This window comes from Podarcis erhardii, assembly GCF_964252035.2.
Source record: "Podarcis erhardii genome assembly, chromosome: 8".
Lineage (NCBI taxonomy): Eukaryota > Metazoa > Chordata > Lepidosauria > Squamata > Lacertidae > Podarcis > Podarcis erhardii.
This window is the reverse complement of record NC_138499.1, coordinates 653,514-677,489: the sequence shown is the minus strand read 5'-3', so window position 1 is coordinate 677,489 and position 23,976 is coordinate 653,514. Positions and strand designations below refer to the sequence as shown.

At 57.3% G+C, this 23,976-nt stretch overlaps 1 protein-coding gene across 1 annotated transcript; it reads left to right on the top strand.

Annotated features, from left to right (window-relative positions):
* The first annotated feature begins 395 nt into the window (after window positions 1-395).
* Window positions 396-23,698, top strand: OPLAH (5-oxoprolinase, ATP-hydrolysing). The gene is made up of 26 exons (XM_081874007.1): window positions 396-791; window positions 1,597-1,788; window positions 3,535-3,643; window positions 3,796-3,919; window positions 6,159-6,354; window positions 6,588-6,753; window positions 9,511-9,649; window positions 10,194-10,261; window positions 10,356-10,609; window positions 13,035-13,147; window positions 13,265-13,435; window positions 13,618-13,755; window positions 13,864-14,002; window positions 15,153-15,265; window positions 15,441-15,592; window positions 16,029-16,189; window positions 17,032-17,133; window positions 17,379-17,553; window positions 17,662-17,846; window positions 19,136-19,282; window positions 20,408-20,542; window positions 20,911-21,060; window positions 21,570-21,727; window positions 22,146-22,306; window positions 22,563-22,660; window positions 22,828-23,698. Exons 1-26 carry the CDS (start codon window positions 624-626, stop codon window positions 22,981-22,983), a joined length of 3,870 nt encoding a protein of 1,289 aa, XP_081730133.1. The 5' UTR covers window positions 396-623; the 3' UTR covers window positions 22,984-23,698.
* The last annotated feature ends 278 nt before the right edge of the window (window positions 23,699-23,976 follow it).

Here is a 23,976-nt window from a genome sequence, read left to right as displayed (position 1 = left end):
CCTCCCCCCTCGCCGCGCGGGGCGCTCTGACCCGAGCAAGCGGCGCGCCAAGCGGCTCCCGAGGGTTGCGCGCCCCCCAGCCAAGCCGGGAAGGGCGATCGGGAATTGACCCGGCCGGGAAAGGGCTGGGGAGCCGCCGGCGCCTGAAGTTTCCGTCGGGGCGGGGGCACGAACCGCCTTGCAGGGCATCAACTCTCTCGGCCCGTCGCGGGGAGCATTGAAGGGGCGCCTGGAGCCTCCTGGTCCCGCTCGGGGTCGCAGGAGGGAGCGAGGAGGGGGCCGCGATTCCCACGAGCCCGCGTCCCGGGACGGCAGTTGCACGACTGTTCGACTGGGGGTGAGGCGCCCCCTTCCCTGCCCTGCGCCAGCCCGTCCAACAAGTCAGGCCCCTCCCGCGGCAGGAGGAGCTTCCCGAGCGGAGGTCTCGGCCAGGGGCGCGCCGTCGAGCCAGTCCGCTGCCGGCCGAGGCTCCTCCCGCTCTGGACTCTGCCGGGGACCCCGTGAGGCGCTAAAGCCGGGCTGCGGGGACCCCGGGGTTTCTGCACGCCTCCCTCGGCCGTCCCTTCGATCCCCGTCGGCGCCCCTTCTCCCCGCCGCCCGTCCGGCGGGGGCTCCGTCGGGCCATGGCTGCGCCCGGCAAGTTCCAGTTCGCCATCGACCGCGGCGGCACTTTCACGGACGTCTTCGCCCGCTGCCCCGGAGGGAAGGCGCGCGTGCTGAAGCTGCTCTCCGAGGACCCGGCCAACTACCGCGACGCGCCCACCGAGGGCATCCGGCGCGTCCTGGAGGAGGTGAGGCGGGCGCGGAGGCGAAGGGCCGGGAAAGCCCTCGGGGCGCCTGGCAAGGACGCGCCTTCGGGTTGCCTCTGCCAAGAAAGCGGCAGCAGCAGGAAAGGATTCCCCCGGAGGAAGCAGGAGCTCTTGCAAGCCCTTCTGCAAGGAGAGGCGGCCCTGGAGAGCCCCCCAGCCCTAGTGTGAGGCTAGTTGAAGCCCCCCAGCCCCAGGCAAAGGGGAGGGGCTTCGCAGAGGGCGACCAGGACGCCCAGCAGCTCTTCCAGCAGTTGGGGTGCCATCCCAGAAAAGGCCCTGCTCCCTGCCCACCTGAGGGCACCCGGAGGAAGCCCCTGAAGACCATCTCAGCAGCTGGACGGGGGTCTTAAAGAGGAGCTTTAAAGGCAGCCCTTGGATGGAGCTGGAGAACAGGGGGCCACATGCATGTCCCCTGTTTGGTCTGGTGGGGCTGGGAGGGTCCCTTGCCAGGCCCCCTGGAGAGCCACCTGCTGCCAGTCAGTGTAAGGCATTGGTGTCCCAGGTGTGCATTCCCTGTGTGGGGAGTCGGAGCCATGGGTCTGGACAGCAGTGCCCTGGTGGGTAGGTGGGTGTCCTCTCCTGGCTGCTATGGTCCTCCTGGGGGGCTAGAGGGGGCTGGTTCTTTGCTTCGCAGAACAGGAGTGTCCCTTAGGAGCTTAGTCCAAAATATGACAGGAGCACCTTCCAAACCATTATGCGCAAGGGCTGTGCAGGAGCTTTTCCTCTCCTCTTGTCCTGTGTGTGTGTTCAGCCTGGCAGGCCATGACGGACGCTCTGCTCCCCCCAGGAATGCGGCATCCCCTTCCCCAAAGAGCAGCCCCTGGACACCTCGCGCATTGAGTGGATCCGCATGGGCACCACGGTGGCCACCAACACCCTTCTGGAGCGCAAGGGGGAGCGCCTGGCACTGCTCATCACCAAAGGCTTCAGGGACCTGCTACACATTGGCAACCAGGCGCGGCCACACATCTTTGACCTGGTCAGTGCCAGGACCCTCCCCCCTCCCGCCCCCCTCCTTCCTCTGTGTCCAACAGGAGAGGGGGCTCAGCCGTCCCCTTCTGCCCTCAAGAGGCAGCGGTCTGGACTCCAGCCTGTCCCAGCCGGTGCCACCTTCCTGGGCAGCCTGGAGGGGTGGGCGGGTGCTGTGCCACTCTCGGGATTGGCTGGCAGCGCTGGAGCGTTCCTGCTGGCTGGGCATGGAGGGGGCATGTGGGAACAGCTTAGAGGTCCCTCGGCAGAGCCGACTGGGCAGCCAGCCAGCTGGGAGGGGGGGGGCTTTGCTCCTGGTTTCCATGGAGGCTGCAGAAGGTGCTTTCCTGGCAGGCTGGGGGGGGGGGAGCAGCAATGGCTGCCATGTGCTGGTGCCCCCACGCCTGGGTGCCTTGAGCATCTCCCTCCCTTCCTGCCACCCCAATCACTGCTGCTCACTCTGGTCTGGGCCCTCCCTCCCCTGCCGGCAAGTTCTGCGAAGAATCTGAGTGGAGCAGCACATTTTTCATGGCTGGGCTTGCCCTCAAATGCCCTAAATTCTTCTTGTGCCATGGGGGGGGGGAGAGGAAACAGGATAGAATCATAGGATTGCGGAGTTGGAAGGGACCCTCAGGGGTCATTACCCAATTGCCTGCGATGCAGGAAGAATCTCTGACGGAGGGCCATAGCCATAGGAGAAGAGCCATAGCTCAGTCGCAGAAGGTTTGATCCCAGGCGTCTTCAGGTGGGGCTGGGAGAGGCCTCTGGAGAGGGGCTGCCGGCCAGAGTAGGCAACACTGAACTAGATGGACCAACAGCCTGGCACAGTTTCCTATGCTCTTAGCTCGGTTGCTGACGACGATGCCAGCGCATGAAAGCTCTGCTCAGAGATCAGCTCTGGCTGCTGATTTGCTCCTGAGCCAGGTTCAAGGTTTTGCTTTTAATTCCGGAGGCCAGCCTGCGCTCAAGGGGCTGCCTTGCCCACCTGGCAGCTTTCCCCGCGGGGGGAGCCAGGCCTCCTGCAAGCACCACCCAATGTGGCTCCACGGAGGAGGCTGACCTGTGCTTGGCATTTTGGTTACACGCACAGGAACATGTTGCAGGGAGCGGCGGCGGCCGTTTGAGGCACCAAACCCAACACGTTTATGATGGCGGAGCCCCCCCCCCCCCCCGCAGCAGATGGAGGAGGAGCCAGTGGTTGTGACCCCAGGGTTGCGGGGGTTGGACTAGATGACCCATGGGACCCCTTCCAAATCTGCATTTCTGTGGTTCTGTGAAATGGGTGCAGATCCCTCTCCTGGCCTGCGAGTGAGGATGCCCATCCCCTGATGATGAGGATGATAATAATAATAATAATAATAATAATAATAATAATAATATTATTATTATTATTATTTATACCCCACCCAACAGAATATTAAAATACAATAAACATTAAAAGCTTCCCTAAACAGGGCTGACTTCAGATGTCTTCTAAAAGTCTGGTAGTTGTTTATCTCCTTGACATCTGATGTTGGGCACCACCACTAAGAAGGCCCTCTGCCTGGTTCCCTGTAACCTCACTTCTGGCAGGGAGGGAACCGCCAGAAGGCCCTCGGAGCTGGACCTCAGTGTGGAGATGTTCCTTCAGGTCTACTGGCCTTTGAGGCCGTTTAGGGCTTTCAAGGTCAGCACCAGCACGTTGAATTGTGCTCGGAAACATACTGTGATCTGCCTGTGACCCGCCCCCCCTCTGCCACCCCCTCCTTCTCCCCAGGCAGTCTCCATGCCAGACCTGCTGTATGAGGCCGTGCTGGAGGTGGACGAGCGCCTGGTCCTCCATCGCGAGGGATGCCAGCTCTATGGCTCTGCCCCCAAAGTCACAGGTGGGAGCTCCTCCCCAGGCAGGGGCACTGCTGCCTCCATCTGCCATAGAGGGCTGGCGCTGGCTCTGTGGGGCTGTGTGAGGATGATGCAGGGAGGGTCTCCCAGACGGGGGTTCACCTGGCGGTTCTCTCTTCCTCTCCCCCCCCCCCAGGTTTGACAGGGGAGTCCCTCATGGTACTCCGGCCGTTGGACCTGGATGCCCTGCGAGGGCAGCTGGAGGGGTTGTTGGCCCAGGGCATCCGCAGCCTGGCAGTGGTCCTTCTGCATTCCTACATGTGAGTTCTGCTCCTGAGGTGGGAGAAAGTCTTACGCTGTGGGTTGAGGGTGTGGGGCTGCCCCAGGCATGGAGGGGAGGGCAGGGCGCTGTTGCTCGCCTGAGCCTGGGGGCAACTGTAATGGGATGTGGGGTTGCTTGTGCGTAAGCCGCAAACGGCTCCAAGCTGAGTAGTTTAGTCAAACTTTTCCCCGGCTGGACAGCCCTTCCTCCGTGGCTGTCTCAATCACTGGCAGAATCCGTCAGTGGGCGTTTCCTGAACTTTTTCCAACATAAAAGTTATTTGACACCAAGTCTCCGCCTAGACTCCCTGCGCGGAAGCTTTCTGCGCAGAGTGGGCGTCCCAAGCGGAGGTCCTGTGCTCTTCCCGCTGGTCTCGCTGGAACAGTCTCGGAGCCCTCCCTCCGAAGCTCCCTCAGCCTCCCCTTTCTTCCTAGCGTCACACCTATCTCCTTCCCCAGCGGAAGTGAGCTCTCTCTCCCTACTGGGTCCTTCTCCTGCATCGCTGCTGCGCCTTACCTCCTCTCCTGTCTCCGATGGCAGTTCCCTGACAGCAACCTATAATAATATGATCATAATTTTATTATTTATACGCCACCCATCTGGCTGGGTTTCCCCAGCCACTCAGGGCAGCTCCCAACAGATTGAAAACAGAATAAAACATCAGACATTAAAAGCTTCCCTGAAGAGGGCTGCCTTCAGATGTCTTCTAAAAGTCTGGTAGTTGTTGTTCTCTTTGACATCTGGTGGGAGGGAGTTCCACAGGGCGGGTGCCACCACCGAGAAGGCCTGGTTCTCTGTAACCTCACTTCTCACAGTGAGGGAATCCCCAGAAGGCCCTCGGCGCTGGACCTCAGCTTCTGGGCTGAACAATGGGAGTGGAGACGCTCCTTCATAGATATACTGGACCGAGGCCGTTTAGGGCTTTCAAGTTCAGCACCAACACTTTGAACTGTGCTCAGAAACTTACTGGGAGTCAATGTAGGTCTTTCAAGACCGGTGTTATGTGGTCTTGTCAGCCGCTCCCAGTCACCAGTCTAGCTACCGCATTCTGGATTAGTTGTAGTTTCCGGGTCACCTTCAAAGGTAGCCCCACGTAGAGCGCATTGTAGTACTCCAAGCGGGAGATAACTAGAGCATGCACCACTCTGGCGACATAGTGCGCAGGCAGGTAGGGTCTCATCCTGTGTATCAGATGGAGCTGGCAGACAGCTGCCCTGGACACAGCCTAGTTCCTCTCCAGAGCCTTTATTCGCAACCCACATCCCGTCCTTTGCCAGCAGAAACCGGCAGGCAAGCCAGCTAGGCAGCCTCAGCGGAAAAGCAAGTGAAGGAAGCGCAGTCGTGGAACTGCAGAGCTGGAAGGGATCCCAAGGATCACCAGATCCCCTGCAAGGCAGGAATCTTTCACGTGGGGCTCGGACCCATAGCCCTGAGATTAGGAGTCTTGTGCTGAGCTGTGTTTACATTGGCAAACAGCGGAAAAGCTGAATGTTGGAAGATTGAGGGCAGAGGAAGAAAGCCCTTCTTCACGCAGCGCAGAGTCCGACTCTGGAACTTGGTCCTGCAGGAGGGATGAGAGGAGGATGGGCCTGATTCTTGGAGGAGAAGGCGGAGGCCTTGCAGAGCGCCCAGCCGGGATGGTGATGCTCTGCCCCCTGGTCTGAGGCTGGCGTGCTTCTGAATCCCAGTTGCTGGAAACCAAGGAGCCAAGAGCTGCTCTTGGGCCCGGAACCTGCTTGCTGGTTTCCCTGGGGGGCATCTGGCTGGCCACTGGGAGAGGAGGAGTCTGGGCTGGATGGGCCCCCTTTGGCCTGATCCAGACCAGAGCCCCCAAGGAAGCGACGGCCAAGACAGTGAGGCAGCTTCAGAAGAAAAGCAGGGGCTGCTCCGTAACAATAATAACTACTACTACTACAACAACAATTTATTTATACCCCGCCCTCCCCGGCCAAAGTCAGGCTCAGGGCTGCTAACACCAGTAAAATTACAGTAAAAACATAATAGGAAAAAACCCAATTTAAAATACAGGTTAAAACGCAATTTAAAATGCAGCCTCATTTTAAAAGTAGGCCATAGATCCAAACCCTAAGGGGAGGGAAACATAAGGGTCAGACTGAACCCCGACCAAAGGCCAGGTGGAACAGCTCCGTCTTGCAGGCCCTGCGGAAAGATGTCAAGTCCCGCGTTGGCGCCCAGGGCAGAGGGTGAGCAGCGCTGAGCCTCTCCTCCCCCCGCAGGTGGCCAGAGCACGAGCGTCAGGTGGGGCGCCTGGCGAAGGAGCTGGGCTTCCAGCAGGTCTCCCTCTCCTCCCAGGTGATGCCCATGGTGCGGGCAGTGCCCCGGGGCTACACGGCCTGTGCAGACGCCTACCTCACGCCCTGCATCCACCGCTACCTGAGCAGCTTCCGGGACGGCTTCGCTCAGCAGCTCCAGGTGGGAAACGGGGGAGGACTTGTCCAAGGAGAGCTGGGTTCGAGTCCCGTCTCTGGCAGTCTCCCTCCCTCCCTCCCTCCCTCCCTCTCTCTCTCTGGAAAACGGAGAGGGGTGGTCTGTTTGGCACCCAGTCTCCTTGGGGGCATTGCAGGGGGGGGCACCCTTAGGGCACCGCCAGATGGGACCCCCCCTCCTTGTCCTGGCCTACCCTGCCCCCTGGCCTCTCTCCGCAGGGCGTCCCGGTCATGTTCATGCGCTCCGACGGGGGCCTGACCCCCATGGAGGCCTTCAGCGGCTCCCGCGCCATCCTCTCTGGCCCAGCAGGGGGCGTCGTGGGCTATGCCGTCACCACCTACCGCCGGGAAGATGGACAGCCCGTCATTGGCTTTGACATGGGAGGTAAGAGGGACCACGGGGCGTGGACAGGACATCCGACACCCTTTTAAAATGTGGCTCTTTTGGGGGGGGGGAGCATTATTGGGTTCTTGTTTTCATTTTGACTTTATATACAGTCATACCTCGGGTTGCAGCCGCTTCAGGTTGTGTTTTTTCGGGTTGCAGACTGCCGAAACCCAGAAGTATTGGAAGGGGTTACTTCCGGGTTTCTGCGGTCGCACATGCGCAGAAGTGCTAAATTACACTTTGGGCATGCGCAGAAATGCCAAATCGCAACCCGTACGCGTGCAAAGACATGCCGCTGCGGGTTACGGACGTGCATCCCGCACGGATCACATTCACAACCTGAGTGTCCACTGTATTGCGGTCTTTTCTATGAGACCTGAGACCTCCTGGTATAATAGGGTGGTGTATAGTAGAGGTCAAGGTCAAGGGACCCCTGACCATCAGGTCCAGTCGTGGCCGACTCTGGGGTTGCGGCGCTCATCTCGCTTCACTGGCCGAGGGAGCCGGCGTACAGCTTCCGGGTCATGTGGCCAGCAGGACTAAGCCGCTTCTGCCGAACCAGAGCAGCGCACGGAAACGCCGTTTACCTTCCTGCCGGAGTGGTACCTATTTATCTACTTGCACTTAATAACAACTAAATAAACAACTTCCTTCCAGTAGCACCTTAAAGACCAACTAAGTCAGTTCTTGGTATGAGCTTTCGTGTGCATGCACACTTCTTCAGATACACTGAAACAGAAGTTTCCAGACCCTTCTATATAGTGAGAAGGTGGGGAGGGGTATTACTCAGAAGGGTGGTGGGAATGGGTGATTGGCAGATAGCTGTGATGAGCCTGTTGACGACTCTTAACGACTGCAATAGGTCTTACAGGAAAAAGCAAGGGGTGAGAAGGTGAAAAATGGCTTTGTCATGTATAATGAGATAAGAATCCAAGGTCTTTGTTCAGACCAGGTTTCTCCATGGTTTTGAGTTTGGTGATAAGTTGTAATTCAGCAGCTTCTCTTTCCAGTCTATTTCTGAAATTCCTTTGTAGTAAAACAGCTACTTTGAGATCTTGTATAGAATGTCCTGGGAGATTGAAATGTTCTCCTACTGGTTTCTCTGTCTTGTGATTCCTGATGTCCGATTTATGTCCGTTTATCCTTTGGCGTAAGGTCTGGCCTGTTTGTCCAATATAGAGAGCTGAAGGACACTGTTGGCATTTGATGGCATACACAATGTTAGATGATGAGCAATTAAATAGTCCCGAGATGGTATGTGTGATGCTGTTGGGGCCAGTAATGGTGTTGTCTGGGTGTATGTGGCAGCAAAGTTGGCATCTGGGTTTATTGCAGGCTCTGGTGCCAGTGTCCGTGTTAGGTCTGGTTGTAGTATTATTGTGGGTTAGGAGTTGTTTAAGACTGGGTGGCTGTCTGTAGGCAATGAAAGGTCTTCCTCCCAGAGCTTGAGAAAGAGAACTGTCATTGTCCAGGAGAGGTTGTAGATCTCTGATGATGCGTTGTACTGTTTTAACTTGGGAGCTGTATGTGATGACTAGAGGTGTTCTGTTATTTTCTTTTTTGGGTCTGTCTTGCAGCAAGTTCTCTCTGGGTATCAGTCTGGCTCTGTTGATCTGTTGTCTAACTTCATCTGCTGGGTATTTTAGTTCTAAAAAGGTTTGCTGTAGATCTCTTAGGTGAGAGTCTCTGTCTGTAGAATTGGAACAGATGCGGCTGTAACGTAGTGCCTGGCTATATACAATGGACTGTTTGGTATGTTTGGGATGGTAGCTAGAGGCATGTAGATATGTTTGTCGGTCAGTTGGTTTACGGTATAAGGTGGTGTCTATGTGCCCATCCTGTATTTTTATAGTAGTGTCCAAAAAATGTATTTCTTGCATAGATTGATTCATTGTTAGGTTGATGGTGGGGTGAAAATCATTGAATTTCTGGTGGAAGGTGTCCAGGGTCTGTTGACCATGTGTCCAGATGATAAAAATATCGTCAATGTATCGCAGGTACAAGAGAGGTTTGAGTGGGTAGGAGTTTAGGAAACGTTCTAAATCTGCCATGAAGATGTTGGCATACTGTGGGGCCATGCGGGTGCCCATTGCTGTGCCGGAAGGAAGTTGTTTATTTCTGTTTCAGTGTATCTGAAGAAGTGTGCATGCACACGAAAGCTCATACCAAGAACTGACTTAGTTGGTCTTTAAGGTGCTACTGGAAGGAATTTGTTTTGTTTTGACTATGGCAGACCAACACGGCTACCTATCTGTAAATAAACAACTATCTGTCTTTTAGAAGACATCTGAATGCAGCCCTGTATAAAGGTAAAGGGACCCCTGACTGTTCGGTCCAGTCGTGGACGACTCTGGGGTTGCAGCGCTCATCTCGCTCTATAGGCTGAGGGAGCCGGCGTTTGTCTGCAGATAGCTTCCGGGTCATGTGGCCAGCATGACTAAGCCACTTCTGGCGAACCAGAGCCGCACACAGAAACGCCGTTTACCTTCCTGCCGGAATGGTACCTATTTATCTACTTGCACTTTGACGTGCTTTCGAACTGCTAGGTTGGCAGGAGCAGGGACCAAGCAACGGGAGCTCACCCCGTCGTGGGGATTCGAACCTTCAACCTTGTGATCAGCAAGCCCTAGGCTCTGTGGTTTAACCCACAGCGCCACCCGTGTCCCAAGGTGGTATATTAATTCAGTAAATAAATAAAATAAGAAACAGTGTGGGCTGTTCTGGCTGGTCCCTCACCCGGGGTCTCTCTCCCAGGCACCTCCACTGACGTGAGCCGCTACGCTGGGGAGTACGAGCACGTCTTTGAGGCCACGACGGCCGGGGTCAGCATCCAGGCCCCGCAGCTGGACATCAACACCGTGGCGGCCGGAGGGGGCTCGCGGCTCTTCTTCAGGTCGGGCTCATGGCCCCAACCCCGGGATCTGTGGGGTGCTGGTCCCTCTTCTGGCTGCTGGGACCCTGCCTATCCAGTTGCCTCCGCACCGTCTTCCTTTGATGGGGTCGGCGTCCTGGTGACCCCGCGGCCCCCGCCTCCTTTGAGGGCCACTTCCTTGGGGCCCACGCCCTGCCTCACTTGTTCCTGCTGCCGGGTTTTCTCTCCCGCTCTGCCTGCCTTGAGTTCAGGGCCCCGAGTTAAACTGTGGAACTCCCTGCCACAGGAGGGCGACCAACCGGGATGAAAGAGGATTGGACAATTTCATGGAACAGGAGGGGGCCACAGATAGCTCCTAGCCAGGAGGGCTCTGCGCGGTCTCCGCAGGAGAAGAGGGGTGCTCTTGGCTCCAATCCTGCTTGCAGGTTTCCCCTTGGGCTGCTGGACTGGATGGACCCCTTTGGCCTGATCCAGCGGACTCTTCTCCTCTGGCCTGGCAGCTCCTTGTCCCCCCCCCCTTTTGCCACAGTGGTCAGTTAATCTCTCTCTTTTTCCTCCCCTCCAGGTCTGGGCTCTTTGTCGTTGGCCCCGAGTCTGCCGGGGCGCATCCTGGCCCTGCTTGCTACCGGAAGGGTGAGGCGGCCATGTGGGGCAGGGGGTGGTGTTGGGGGGGGGGCAGGATGCTGGCGGCGGGTGCCTGACTGCGCCTCTCCCTCTGTGCCCCCAGGAGGTCCCCTGACGGTGACGGACGCCAACCTGTGCCTGGGCCGCCTGCTGCCCAGCTACTTCCCCCACATCTTTGGACCCACGGAGAACCTCCCCCTCTCTCCGGAGGCCACCCTGCAGGCCTTTGAGGAGCTGGCCGCCAGGGTCAACGCCCTCCGTGGGGCCAGCCCCCCGCTCAGCGTGGAGGAGGTGGCCATGGGCTTCATCCGTGTGGCCAACGAGGCCATGTGCAGACCCATCCGCGCCCTGACGCAGGTAGGGGCTGCGCCAAGGCTCCCGGGGCAGAGACCTGGGGGAAGAGGGGCTTCCTCTTGACTTGCCCTGGGAGCCCCTGAAGGGGCCGCAGAGGGAGCAGAGCGGCCCCAGAGGCTGGGGGGTAGCTGCCAGGTGGGAAGGTGGGAGGGCAGGCTGCTTTCGAATCAGGGCAGCAGCCTCGGCCTGATTCTAGGGCTCACAAAGATAGATAAATTTTATTCGTGTTAGCCAATGGCCATAGCAACATAAAACAAGCAATATATACAATTATAGTGAAAAGGGGAATCAAATGGCCAAGATTATCGTTCAGATAGTGGCCCTTAATCTCATTGCACCCTCGATAAACCTAGCAACCTTTGCTGTTGTCTGGTCCTTTTGATCTGATAACAGAAAGAACAATGTGGCCGCAGATGGTCGGCCTGGGATGGTAAGCAGGAGTGGGGTGATGATCTCATTCCTCAGATCTTTATAAAGGGGGCAGGACAGGAGAACATGAGCCACTGTTTCCAGATTGCCATCTCCACAGGGACAGAGTCGTTTCTCAGTTGGAATCTTTTGGTTATCTGCCCTCAAGTACGGCAGAGGGCATCACATCCAATCTGGCCAGTATGAAGGCACCTCTGTATTTTGGGATAGTTAATTTATACAAATATGGTGCCAGGGAATCAAACTGAGGGGGGGGGGCTCAAAAGGCATACCAAGGACAGAGTTTCTTTATAATGGCCAGGTTGTTCTGTTGCTCTAAGTCCTTCAGACGCTGTCCAATTAGCCTTTTTGCTTTAATAAAGCCCATCGTGAGAAGCTGATGTGGGTGGAGTCCGCAGGAGAGGAGTTTTTGGTGCACAATTTTGGACCACACACTTTTATGGGGGTCTTGTGTCACTAAGGGCAGTAGACCAGGAGGATTTAGATTTAAATGGAGCCAATAATTAAGAGTTCTTTCCCAGGACAAGAGCTTCTGCAGAGGGAAGACTTGCCTCCAGTCGTAATGCTGCATTCGGGACACAGGGTGGTACAGAAAAAATCTGCCTTAAAAATTTGGATTGGACAATTTCAAGAATGCTACAATGATTACCTGTCCAAATTTGGGCTGCATCTAGGGAAGGAAGGTTCAGTGGTTTCAGACGCAGCTCCTTAAGGATGGCTGGTATCCCCTAGTAAGAAGGGGAGGGTGGGGGGAGACCCCCATAGGGTGGGGGGCAGTCTGATTTTTAATATTCAGTTGGAAGCTGCCCAGAGTGGCTGGGGAAACCCAGTCAGGTGGGCAGGGTATAAATTTACTATCATCATCATCATCATCATCATCAAGAGCCCAGTCCATAGAGCAGGAGGCGCTTAATCTCAGGGTCGTGGGTTCGAGCCCCATGTTGAACACTGCATTGCAGGGGGTTGGACTAGATGACTCTGGGTGTCCCGGGGGGTTGGCTGGGGAGGCGCCTCTGAACCTCTGCTCTCTCAGGCTGCAACTTCTGGGCTCATTTAAGGAGCTCCAAAGATTCCCCCCAGCCTGGGGAAGGGAGGGCAGGGGCTGCCATGGGGGGCTCTGAGGGAGGGAGGGGGTGAGCCGTGGAGCCAGGCTATTGGAGGGGGAGCAGTCCTACACACAAACAGCAGCAGCTTCATAGAATCACAGAACTGTCGAGTTGGAAGGGGCACCCAGGGCTCATCTAGTCCTGCAATGCAGGAATCGCAGCAAAATAATCTGATTCAAAATCTGATTTAAAACCTCCGACGAAGGAGGAGCCCAGCACCGTCCAAAGGAGTCCTTTCCTCCGTCAAACAGCTCTTACTGCCGCCAGAAATCTCTCCCTGACATTTAGCTGGAATCTCCTTCCTTGTCACTCAAAGGCATGGGTTCGAGTCCTACCCTCCAGTAGATTGCTGCACCTGTCGGAACCTGCGCTTGGCCGAGCTGATAAAGCTCATCTTCCGGAATCGCCCTCTGACGTGATTAACGACCTGAGCCTTTGATGAGGCTCCAGGCACATTCCCATTCAGCAGAGAATCAAAGCAGCACACAGAAGTGATGAGATTTATGGCTACATCGCTATGCTTTACTCTCTAGCTATGCAGACAGAAAAGAAATCATCCTCTCTCTGTGAGAGCAGAGAACAACTGGAAAACAAAGGGACAGGAAACTAGTAACGTCACATCCGTCTCCTGTGAGACTTCCAACAAGCTGGAATGTCTCTGGAATGTAAACAGAGTCTTGTGACTCTAAGCAGCTGCACAGTGGCAACACACAGAAACTAACAGTACCTTCCATGGGACGGCCCTTGAGATATTTGAAGAAGGGGGTCAGAGCTTCCCTTTCCTGAATCCTGCTGCCTGGGGACCCTTTCCTTGGCCCCCCTGTGGGAGGTGGGGGGGAGAGTGCCACCTGTTTCTCTCTTTCTGGGCTCCAATGGCCGCTCTGTCCTTCCAGGCTCGGGGCCACGACACGTCCCGCCATATCCTGGCCTGCTTTGGGGGAGCTGGGGGGCAGCACGCCTGTGCCATCGCCCGGGCCTTGGGCATGAGCAAGGTCTTCATCCACAAGTAGGTGCCCAGGGCAGGGAGGGAGGGGAGGGGGGTCTCCACCCCCAGGACCCCTCGCTTGACCTGGCAGAGGAAGACCCCCCCCTCGCTCACTCGCTTCCTTCCTCCTCCCGGCAGGCACAGCGGGATCCTGTCCGCCTTTGGCCTGGCTCTGGCGGACGTGGTTCATGAGACACAGCAGCCCTGCTCCCTGGCCTACGGCCCCGAGGCTTACGCCCAGCTGGATGAGACAGTCGCCGCCCTGGAGGCCAAGTGTGTGCAGGCTCTGGAGGCCCAGGGCTTTGCCAGGTGAGCGCCGCCCCTGCAGGGCAGGACAGGGGCCTGGGGGGAGAAGGCCCTGCAGGTCGCTGTGGGCAACCCTGCCCTCTGTCTGGGGAAGGCAGAGTGAGAAAGGGGGGCTGGTGTTGCGGGGAGCTGGGCAAAACAGCCCCCAGCCGCTTGCTCACTGCCCTCCCCTCGGCCTTCCCCAGATCCCAGATCAGCACGGAGCCCTTCCTGCACCTTCGCTACGAGCGCACGGACTGCGCCCTCATGTGCTCCGCTAAGGGCTACCCGGCCACTGCCCAGTCTTGCCGCAGCGGGGACTTTGGCGCTGCCTTTGCCACCAGGTCAGTGGGCTCCCCCTCCCACCGGGCACCACGGCTCGGAAGCGCCCAGCGGGGGCCGGGAGATGCTTTGCAGTCGCCCCCCTGAGCCCCCTGCGCTTGGCCCCCCAGGTACCTGCAGGAGTTTGGCTTCACCATCCCTGGCCGAGCCGTCCTGGTGGACGACGTCCGTGTGAGGGGCACGGCCAGCTCCGGGCTGGGCCAGGAAGAGCCGGTGCCGGCCAGTGAGCAGCCCCCCCGCCGGGAAAGGGTGAGGACCCCCCTGCCCCCTCCTGGCTGGTTGCCCTTGAGAGCCCCCTCCTGCCCGATGCATTTGGGCAATCCTCTTTGAAAGCCGTCCCTGTGGGAGGGAGTTCCGCAGTTTAACTTTGCGCCCTGGCTCCTCCCCTCCCAGCAGCCCCAGCTGGCCATGGGGCTGATGGGAGCTGGAGTCCAAAGCATTCAGGGGGCCCCGACTTGGGGGAGGGAGCTGGACTCCCCCGACTGCTGGGTGCTCAGGTGCTTTTGGAACCTGCAGTCTGAGAAGAGCCCAATTAACCCCCTCCCAATTTCAAACGCTCTCTTTCGTCGGAAGGGGACACTTTTATTTTCAAGGTCACGCAGTTCCTGATACAATATATATCCCAGTGGACCATCGCAGAGCTGTGGGCAGGAAGGTGGGGAGCGCAAGGCGCCGTTTCTCTGGCAGGATTGGGTCCTGGAGACGTGGGTGACCTTTTTGCAGTATAGATGTACCTCAGAAGTCAAACGGAATCCGTTCCGGAAGTCTGTTTGACTTCCCAAAAGTTAGGAAACCAAGGTGCAGCTTCCGACTGGTTCCTGATGGCGCAGGTGTGCCGTAAATAATAGCGGTGTCCGCAACGGATGTTCGGCTTGCCAAAAACATTCGGAAACTGGAACACTCACTTCCGGTTTCTGATCATTCGGGAGCCTGAACGTTTGACTCCCAAGGTGTTTGGGAGCCCAGGTACGACTGGATCCAACTGTTTGCAAATACAACAGGCCAGCCTGGGGGAGCAGGCAGGGACCCCCAGAGCCTGTTCTGGGGCTTTTGGAGAGGGGCCTGGTCCCCCCAGACCCAGCTGCCAACAGCTAGGGGCTCTTGTCTTGGACTCTGCTGGTGGGTCAGAAATAGAAAAGGAATGTTTTCTGCCACACCACTCTTTGCTTCGGGAAAGCAGCTTAAATTCCTGGGCTTCCTTACTCCTCATTTCCAAGGCTGAAAGTTGCTTTTGGTGGTGCAGCTGATCCTGGGACCTGGGTGGAGGGGGGGGGCAATAAATTAGAATAATAGAATTGCAGAGTTGGGGCAGACCCCCTGCAATGCAGGAAGCTCAACTACAACAGTTAAACCAACAGTCCGTAGTATTAATCATCCAGCCCCACTGTTTGCCCCCCAGGTGTCCCGCTGCTATTTTGAGGGCGGCTACCTGGACACCAGCGTCTACCTGCTGGAGGAGCTCACCTGGGGCCACTCCATCCCTGGTCCCAGCATCATCATTGACAAGAACAGGTGAGGGGGGGGGGCTTTATCGCTGCCCTGTGATGAGTCCATGAGCCTTTGGCACTGGCTGGCTGGCTGTGGGGCACCCAGGGTGGGGGCTGCTTCCAGGAAGGGCAAAGAGGCGGGAGGGGAGGGGGGTTGGGGAAGAAGGAGCCGAGCTGCAACCTCTGTGCCCCCCGCCCAGCACCATCCTCGTGGAGCCCTCCTGCACGGCCTCCGTGACCCGACTCGGAGACATCTGCATCGCTGTGGGGTCCGGGACGGAGCGCCCCGTCGGCCCCCAGATAGACCCCATCCAGCTCTCCATCTTCTCCCATCGCTTCATGAGCATTGCAGGTGAGTGAGGGGTGTGTTCTGCCCGGGGGGGACGAGGGGGGGGCTAGCAGAGTGTGTCCTTGGAGGAGATTCCTGGCGGGGGGGGGAATCATAATAATACTGTAATAATAATAAATAATAATAATAATAATTGGCGGTTCCCTCATTGCAAGAAGTGAGGTTATGGGGAACCAGGCAGAGGGCCTTCTTGGTGGTGGCGCCTGCCCTGTGGAACCCCCTCCCATCAGATGTCAAGGAAATAAAGAACTATCTGACTTGTAGAAGACATCTGAAGGCAGCCCTGTTTAGGGAAGTTTTTAATGTCTGGTGTTTTATCATGTTTTTAATATTCTGTTGGGAGCCACGCAGAGTGGCTGGGGAAACTCAGCCAGATGGGTGGGGTATAAATAAATTCTTCTTCTTCTTATTATTATTATTCTCTTCCCCTGCCAAGCAGAGCAGATGGGACGCATCCTGCAGCGCACGGCCATCTCCACCAACATCAAGGAGCGGCTGGATTTCTCCTGCGCCCTCTTTGGCCCCAATGGGGGGCTGGTCTCCAACGCGCCCCACATCCCGGTCCACCTGGGCGCCATGCAGGAGACAGTGCAGTTTCAGGTAGGCCTCCCCCCCCCACCGCCCCCCCAGGCTTCCACAAGGTGCCCGGCTCCCCCCTTTCTATCCAGAACCCTATATGTCTTTTCATATATGGCCTTGAGTTGCCTCAAGGCTTTGGGCCGCATGTATAAAATAATTATACTTTTCAGATATCTACATTTCACCTATTTTACATTAATTTTGGCATTTTAAAACTTGTCTTCCTTCCCCCTCTTTCTGCGGTTCCTTAGATTTATTTTTAACATCTTCTGCATATCCAAATTAACTTAACTTGCTCATTTATTAATTTTCTTTATATATATACTCTTATATAGATGCAGGTTTTTACAATAATCCTGCCATTGTTTTTATCTGTTCATAATTTATCTGTAAATATTCAATAAACCATTTCCATTCTTTTATAAAATGTTTGTCATCTTGATTTCTTATTCTTCCGGTGAGTTTAGCCGTTTCTGCATATTCCATTCTTCCTTTGCTGGGACTCCCAAAAATGGAAAAATGGAAAGTGGCCTTCTCTCTCTTATTCTTTATCCCCTTTGAATCCCGCCTTTCCTCCAAGGAGCTCAATGTCGAGCCGCTGGTTCCCCACGGCCATGACGGTCGGGTGGGGATTTGAACCCAGTCCCTAGCCCAGCACCCTGACCACTAGGCCACACTGCCTGGATGGAGCAGCTGGACTCTGCTGGCGGCCAGAGCTCCCTCCTCCAGCTCAGCCGTCTTGGGACTTCAGGACTCAGGGGCCGGAGGAACTGCCCCTTTTGGCCCTGGGGAGCCCCTGGGACCCCTCCTCACTCGAGGGGCTTCGCTCCCCCTGCCCTTTCTCTTTCCTGCTGCCCTTCCAGATCCGGAACCTGGGCTCCGACCTCCACGAGGGGGACGTTCTCCTGAGCAACCACCCGTGCGCAGGGGGCAGCCACCTGCCGGACCTGACCGTCATCACCCCTGTGAGTTGGGGTCTCCTGGTGGGCAGGGGTCCCAGGGGCGCAGCCTGGCCTGGCAGACCGACAGCCGTGCCCGGGTGTGGGGCTTGGGCCCCTTCACGACTGGGGAGGGTTGGATGTCCAGTGCCCTTAGAGCTGGGGGGTGGCAGTCCCAGGATCTCCCCCCATTGCCCTGTGGCTCCCGCCATCCCTGCCCCATGCCCGCTCTCCGTGGACCAAGCCTGCTCCCTTCTTCTGCCCCCTCACAGGTCTTCTGGCCAGGAGAGGCCAGGCCGGTCTTCTTTGTGGCCAGCCGGGGGCACCATGCGGACATTGGGGGGATCACGCCGGGCTCCATGCCCCCCCACTCCCACTCCCTCCAGGAGGAGGGGGCCGTCTTCATTTCCTTCAAGCTGGTCAAGGGTGGTGTCTTCCAGGAGGAGGGTATGTGGGGGCTGAGCCAAGGAGGGGGAGAATCAAGGGGTCTCTCTGCCCACCGGTGGCCTTTGACCTTGCTGGGGGGCTCACCTGCCTCCCCTGCTCCCCCCGCAGCCGTCACGGAGGCCCTGATGGCTCCCGCCCGCCTCCCTGGCAGCAGCGGCACACGCAACCTTCAGGACAACCTCTCTGACCTTCGCGCTCAGGTGGCAGCCAATCAGAAGGGGATCCAGCTGGTGAACGAGCTGATTGGTCAGTACGGCTTAGAAGTGGTGCAGGCCTACATGGCTCACATCCAGGTGAGCAGGAAGACTGCAAGGGGGGCCGGGGGGGGGGCTCTAAATCAGCCCTTGAAAATGAGAGAGGCTTTTAGGAGTGGACAGCCTCTGATCCTTGTTGTGAGGGACCCTGAGGGTCATCCAGCCCAGCCCTCTGCAAGGCAGCAATTGCTACTAAAGAATCCCTGAGGGATGGCTGAACAACCTCCTTCCGAGATTTTGCAGTGTGTTTCCGTACGTGGATATTATTGTAAACCCGAGGGACGGAGCCATCCTTTTCCTTTGCAGATCCAGGGCTGGCTCAAATTCTCTGCGGCGCTTTAGCTCAGGGTCCCAGGTTCTGCAGTGCAGTATATTTATTGTGAGCTATATATGGTATATACAAATATATACAATAATCCACAGGCTATAATACACAAGCAGTTCATACAGTCAAACAGAGTACCTGGCTGCATAATAATAATAATAATAATAATAATAATAATAATAATAATATTTTATTTATATCCTGCCCTCCCCAGCCGAAGCCGGGCTCGGAGCGGCTAACAACAGTAAAGTAATACAGCAGTCTAAAATCAATTCATTATAAAATCAGTTCAAATCAAATTCATGGCAACCATTGGGCTAGAGTTCTATGAGGATTACTGAAGGAGAGAGGGGGCCAAAGCCCTGGCGGAACAGCTCTGTCTTGTAGGCCCTGTGGAAAGATGTCAAGTCTCTCAGGGCCCTAGTCTTAAGGCAAATAGGCAAATAGGAAGACCTTTCTCTCTCTCTCTCTCTCTCTCTCTCTCTCTCTCTCTCTCTCTGACCACACTTTTCTACACCACCTCTTACTGCTGGACACGTTTCCTTTTAAACCGATGACAGCCAATCAACTGACAGCACATTACCGCAAGTCTTTCTGACCCAGCACTTCATAGAAAGTATTGCATGCCGGTTGCATCAGCCTGCAGACTTACTATCTCACACAGCATTCTGTGAATCCCGACATCCTTGCATGTTGGTCTGCAATAACACCCTCAAGGCCTTCCTTAATCCATGGGGTAAAATGTGTATATAATGCCACACATTTCAACCCAAACCTTTCCAGAGCAGCCCTCAGTATAAAACGGAAAGCCAGAGCAATGTTACAGATGCCACTGGACGGTTGTCACAAAACACCCAAACGCCTCCCCAGTTCTGACGTGGGCGCAGGTTGGAGAGCGTGTTGGGCGGAGGAGCCTGCTGGACTCGGGTGGGCAAGTGGGCAGGGGGAGAGAGACCTGCAGGGCCCCCCCAAGTCTCTGCTGTCCTTTGTGCCCCCCCTCCAGGCCAACGCAGAAGTGGCTGTGCAGGACATGCTGAAGGACTTTGCCGCCCGCCAGGGGGAGCTGGGGCGCCCCCTGCAGGTGGAGGCGGAGGACTTCCTGGACGATGGCTCCCCCATTCGCCTGAAGGTGACGGTGGACCCCCAGCAGGTGAGCGCAGGTGGCTCCGGGGGGGTGCTGTGTCTCCTCACCTCCAGAAGGAGATTTCTTGAGTTGAAAAAAGTTCAGGAAAGGGCAACCAAAAGGATCAAGCAGGGGATGGAAGAAAGGCAGCGGCCTTTGGGACCTTGTCGTTTAGAGAGAAGGGGAGCAATAGCAGGCAGGGGAATGGTTTGTCAAATGATGGAGAGAGAATGCACACCAGGCTTTCCCCTCTGCTTTATGGCAGGAGGGCCTGCCAGCAGCCAGCCAGGTGGCGGGGGGGGCTGGGGGGGGACACGGGACTGAGCTTTCCCTTGGCCAGTGTCTGCCTGACCGAACCCCCCCCCCCCTGCTGCTTCTGCTCCCCATACCCAGCAGAAGCCATGGCTAGTACCATGATAGCAGTCGGTCTGACAATAGCTGCTGCTGGATATGCAGGTTGTTTACAATGCAAGCAATGAAATTAATGAAGCTAAAGACTTATTGGAAGGTCAAGCTAAGAAATGAAGACACACCACCTGATCAATGGCTTTATTTTTCAAATTTATTCTTATTGTTGACAAAAGATGAAGTTTGTGCCAGGAGGGACTGTTTGCTCCAGTATCGGTCATATCATTCATCTTTTTGCTTATATTTACAGACCTGAATCTATATTCAGGTGAGAGTAATGAGTTAGCAAGGTAACACCAACATCCAACATCCAAGATTGGGCTGCAAAAAAACCCCACAACCATCTTTTAAGTCTCATCATGTAGTGTTTTGAAATAATTTATTTACCTGATAAAGTGTGGACAGTTGTACAAATTGCCCTGTTATAAAACGTCTATCTGGTTTATTCCCATCATGAAATTCCTAGCTTTTTATAATTGCAAGTTTCAAAGCAATAAATTTGTTATAAAAAAGAAAAAAAGGGGGGGGGATGATGGAGAGAGGAAAGCTTTTCTTGTAATGCTCAGACTTGTGGACATCCAGGTGAGATGACTGTTGGGAAATTCAGGACAGAGAAGAGAAAGTCCTTTGCATAGCACAGAGCTCAGTGGTGGAACTCCCTCCCACAAGAGGCAGTGGGGCGGGGGACTGGGACCCCTGACTCTCCCCCTTTCCTCCCCCACCGCCTCTCTTCTCCCCCCGCAGGGCACGGCTGTCTTTGACTTCCGGGGCTCCGGCCACGAGGTCTACGGCAACTGCAACGCCCCTCGAGCCATCACCCTCTCGGCCCTCATCTACTGCCTGCGCTGCATGGTGGGCCAGGAGATCCCCCTCAACCAGGTAGGGCAGGGGGAGGAGAGCGGCCCCTGGGGGGCAAGCCAGGGGCCGGCGGAGTCCTGCCTCCCCGTGGAAAGGAGTGGGGAGGAGCCCTGCCCTCAGAGGAGCCATCCAGCCCCAGGAGAGGGGTGGCCGCACTCAAAAGACGGGGATCCAGAGCCCCTTGGGGGGAGGCAGTGCGGCGTAGTGGTCAGAGTGCTGGACTGGAGCCAAAGGGCAGGTGGTGAGGAGCTTCCCCTCCCTCCCACTGGCCCTGCTGGCTGCTGGGAGTTGGAGTCCATCCCTGCCTGGGCCCCCATAGTGTGCCCCCCGTCTCCTTGGGGTTTGCCCTCTTGGTCAAGCTGGTCCTTGGCATCCCTCCCTCCCTGCAGGGTTGCCTGGCGCCCGTGCAGACCCTCATCCCCAAAGGCTCCCTGCTGGACCCCTCCCCAGACGCAGCCGTGGTCGGGGGCAACGTCCTGACCTCCCAGAGGGTGGTTGACGTCATCTTCCGGGCCTTTGAGGCCTGTGCAGCTTCTCAGGTGAGAGGAGGGACAGGTGAGGGTGGGCCGAGCCAGGGTGGTCCTAAGAGGGCAAGGTGGGGGCTCTCAACTAAAAAAACAACAACCAATTGTCTTCCAAATTATAATCCTAATTTTGTGACTTCCCACCATCTGAATTCCAAAGCATTTCTGCATCACAGTCCGCCTCTCGTCTCTCATCGATGTTTTTATAATTCCATACCACAATTTTATCCTCCACGCTTGTCTCTGGCTCTGCGATCCTCGATCATGGGGAAAGCCCCACTTTCTTTACCCCACAATCTTCCCTTCCCCTCATAAAGGGGGGGGGTCCTTGCCCTGCCTGCTCCCCAGAGCCTCCCCCCCCCCGGCTGATGTGGGTGGGGAGGGGGAGGCCAAGCGTGGCTCCCGTTTCCCATCATCCCCTGGGAAGAGTCTAGATGGGGAGGGAGGCGGTTGGGGGCTGGCGGGGGCCTTGGCCCCTAGGGGGCTGGGGGGGCGTCTTCCTCACGGCCCCTCCCTCTCCCCAGGGCTGCATGAACAACGTCACCTTTGGCAACGAGCGCATCGGCTACTACGAGACGGTGGCTGGCGGGTGTGGGGCAGGGCCCCACTGGCACGGCCGCAGTGGGGTGCACAGCCACATGACCAACACCCGCATCACGGACCCCGAGATCCTGGAGAAGCGGTGGGTGCTTTCTGGGGGGGGGCCTCCAGGGGGCTCTGGGGGGAGGAGAAGGGGGAACAGGGGGCTCCATCTGCTTTCCCGGGCATCTAGCTGAGCCCCCTGGGAGGGGCTGGGGCAGGGCAGTGTGGATCACAGAACTGCAGAGTTGGAAGGGGCTCCAAGGGTTCTCTAGTGTGACCCCTGCAAGGCAAGAGCCACAGCAAAGACCCAGCCCCACAGGGAGAGCCCTGCCTGCCACCACCCAGGACCCTCCATAAGTCTGGGGCTTCAGTTCCTGTGAGCTGTGGGAGTTATAGTTTGAAACCTTTGTAGGGTCCCTCTCAGCCCCCATCTCTGCAGCCCCTCAGCCTTTTTTTTAGGGGGGAGATTTTGTGGCCTGTCCTGAATGACCCCCACCGCTTTCCCTCCCTCCCACAAGGTATCCAGTGGTCCTGAGGTGCTTTGAGCTGGCCCCGGGCACCGGGGGCGCCGGGCGCTTCCGAGGTGGGGACGGGGTGCGTCGGGAACTGCAGTTCCGGGAGGAGATGGTGCTGTCGGTGCTGAGCGAGAGGCGGGCCTTCCGCCCCTACGGCCTGCAAGGTGAGGGGGCTCCCGGCTCCCAACGCTCGCTCCCCACCTTCTGCCCAGGTTTCTTTGTGGGTGGGGGGCAGAGAAGGGTACTTTGTGGGTACGGTGAGCCTTGGCTGAATCTGGGGAGAGGGTTGTGTCATGAGCAGAGAACAGAGGCACCATTCCCCCCCCCCCAACTCTCCCTGCCCTCTCAGTTTGGCTCTTTGGGAGTCTCTCCCCCCCCCCCGGCTGTAATGACTTTATTCCCCCACCCCATTGATTCCAGGGGGTGAGTCTGGCTCCCCAGGCCTCAACCTGCTGATTCGACAGGACGGCCACACCATCAACCTGGGCGGCAAGACGTCTGTGAAAGTGGGGCCTGGGGTAAGGATCCGGTCCGCGCATGCGCACCTCCCTCCCTCTGCTCCTGGCTCTGGACCCCCAGACCCATCTCGGTTTCCTCGCCTGCCTGCCCCCCAAGGGGACCTTCCCCCCAGCACGGAGTTCCTCCTCTGCCCCACCCCAAACATCTCCCTTCTCCTTCCCTTCAGGACGTCTTCTGCCTGCAGACCCCAGGAGGAGGGGGCTTCGGACCACCTGCCGCGCCCCCGGGACCCCCCAAAGGGCAGGCAGCCCCCCCCAGAGGCTGGCCCTTCCTGGAGCGAGGGAGCCTCTATGACTACCGCCTGGCCCAGGAGAGAGCGTGATGGGGCCCCCTCCTCACCAGGGGGTCTGCAGGGGGGCAGTCTCTGTCAGCTGTGGGGCAAGAGTGGGAGTTGAAAGCCTCCCTGCATGGGGAGCAGATGTTGCACGCAAGCGGTAATCAGCGCTCGCTCGTCCTGCTCAGGGTAGACCCACTGAACTGAATGAGCCTACGTCAGCCATGCCATGCGCTCCAGGGGGCCCCCACTCCCCAGGTGAGGGGAGAAGAGCTGCACCTGCCACTCCCCTTCTTCCCACCAGGGGGCAGCAAGGCCTGAGGTTTGCCGCTGGGTGAAGGGGGAAGAACCCTGCAGTTGCCCCCACAAATTCCTCTCTTCCTCTCTTCTGGGGGTTTTCTGGCCAAGCTGGGCTTGCTGACTGCTTGGCCTTTCCTCCTCCAGCCTCCCCGCCCAGCACCAGGAGGGCCAGCCCCACTTTGTCTGGGGGTCCCAGCAGTACCTCCCTGGCCAAGGCCTTTATATGCCCTCCCCTCTGGGCTTCTTGGAGACCCTCCACTCTCTGCCTGGTCCCAAGCCGGGCTCCTCTCTCAAACACCACCACCACCGAAACCCCCCAAGGCCTCGGGCAGAGTGGGCAGGTGGTCCTGGCCCTGCAGTTGGAGCCCCTCGGATCTCCCCTGGGAAGGAGGGTTTTGGGGCTGGGATTATTCCGAGCTTCGCTTCCAAGTCTGTGGGCTGAATAAAGCTGCAACCAGCAAGTCCCCCCCCCCTTTGTGTCGTTTTTGCAGCTGGGGCAGACCAGGTGTTGGGTTAGGGGGTTGAGGGGGTGCTGCAGCAGGATCCTCGGCCCCTTCCCACATGTTGTGCTGGGAGGGTCTTTCGTTCCTGCTCTTGACCCAGACGGGGGCCAGGGTCTTCCGGGGGTTTCACCCTTGGAAGGAGGGGAGAAGGTCAGGGCTAGCACTGCTCTTCCCGAAAAAAGGAGCCGCAACACACCCGAATGGCCTGGAGCTGGCCTGCCTTCCGGCCTCAGGCCCA

Excerpts from the sequence above, each read along its gene's own strand:
- OPLAH (XM_081874007.1), top strand. The coding sequence starts at position 624 with ATGGCTGCGCCCGGCAAGTTCCAGTTCGCCATCGACCGCGGCGGCACT. Across the intron at positions 3,644-3,795 it reads CTCTGCCCCCAAAGTCACAG|GTTTGACAGGGGAGTCCCTC; the intron begins GTGGGAGCTCCT and ends CCCCCCCCCCAG. Across the intron at positions 21,728-22,145 it reads CCCGAGATCCTGGAGAAGCG|GTATCCAGTGGTCCTGAGGT; the intron begins GTGGGTGCTTTC and ends CCCTCCCACAAG.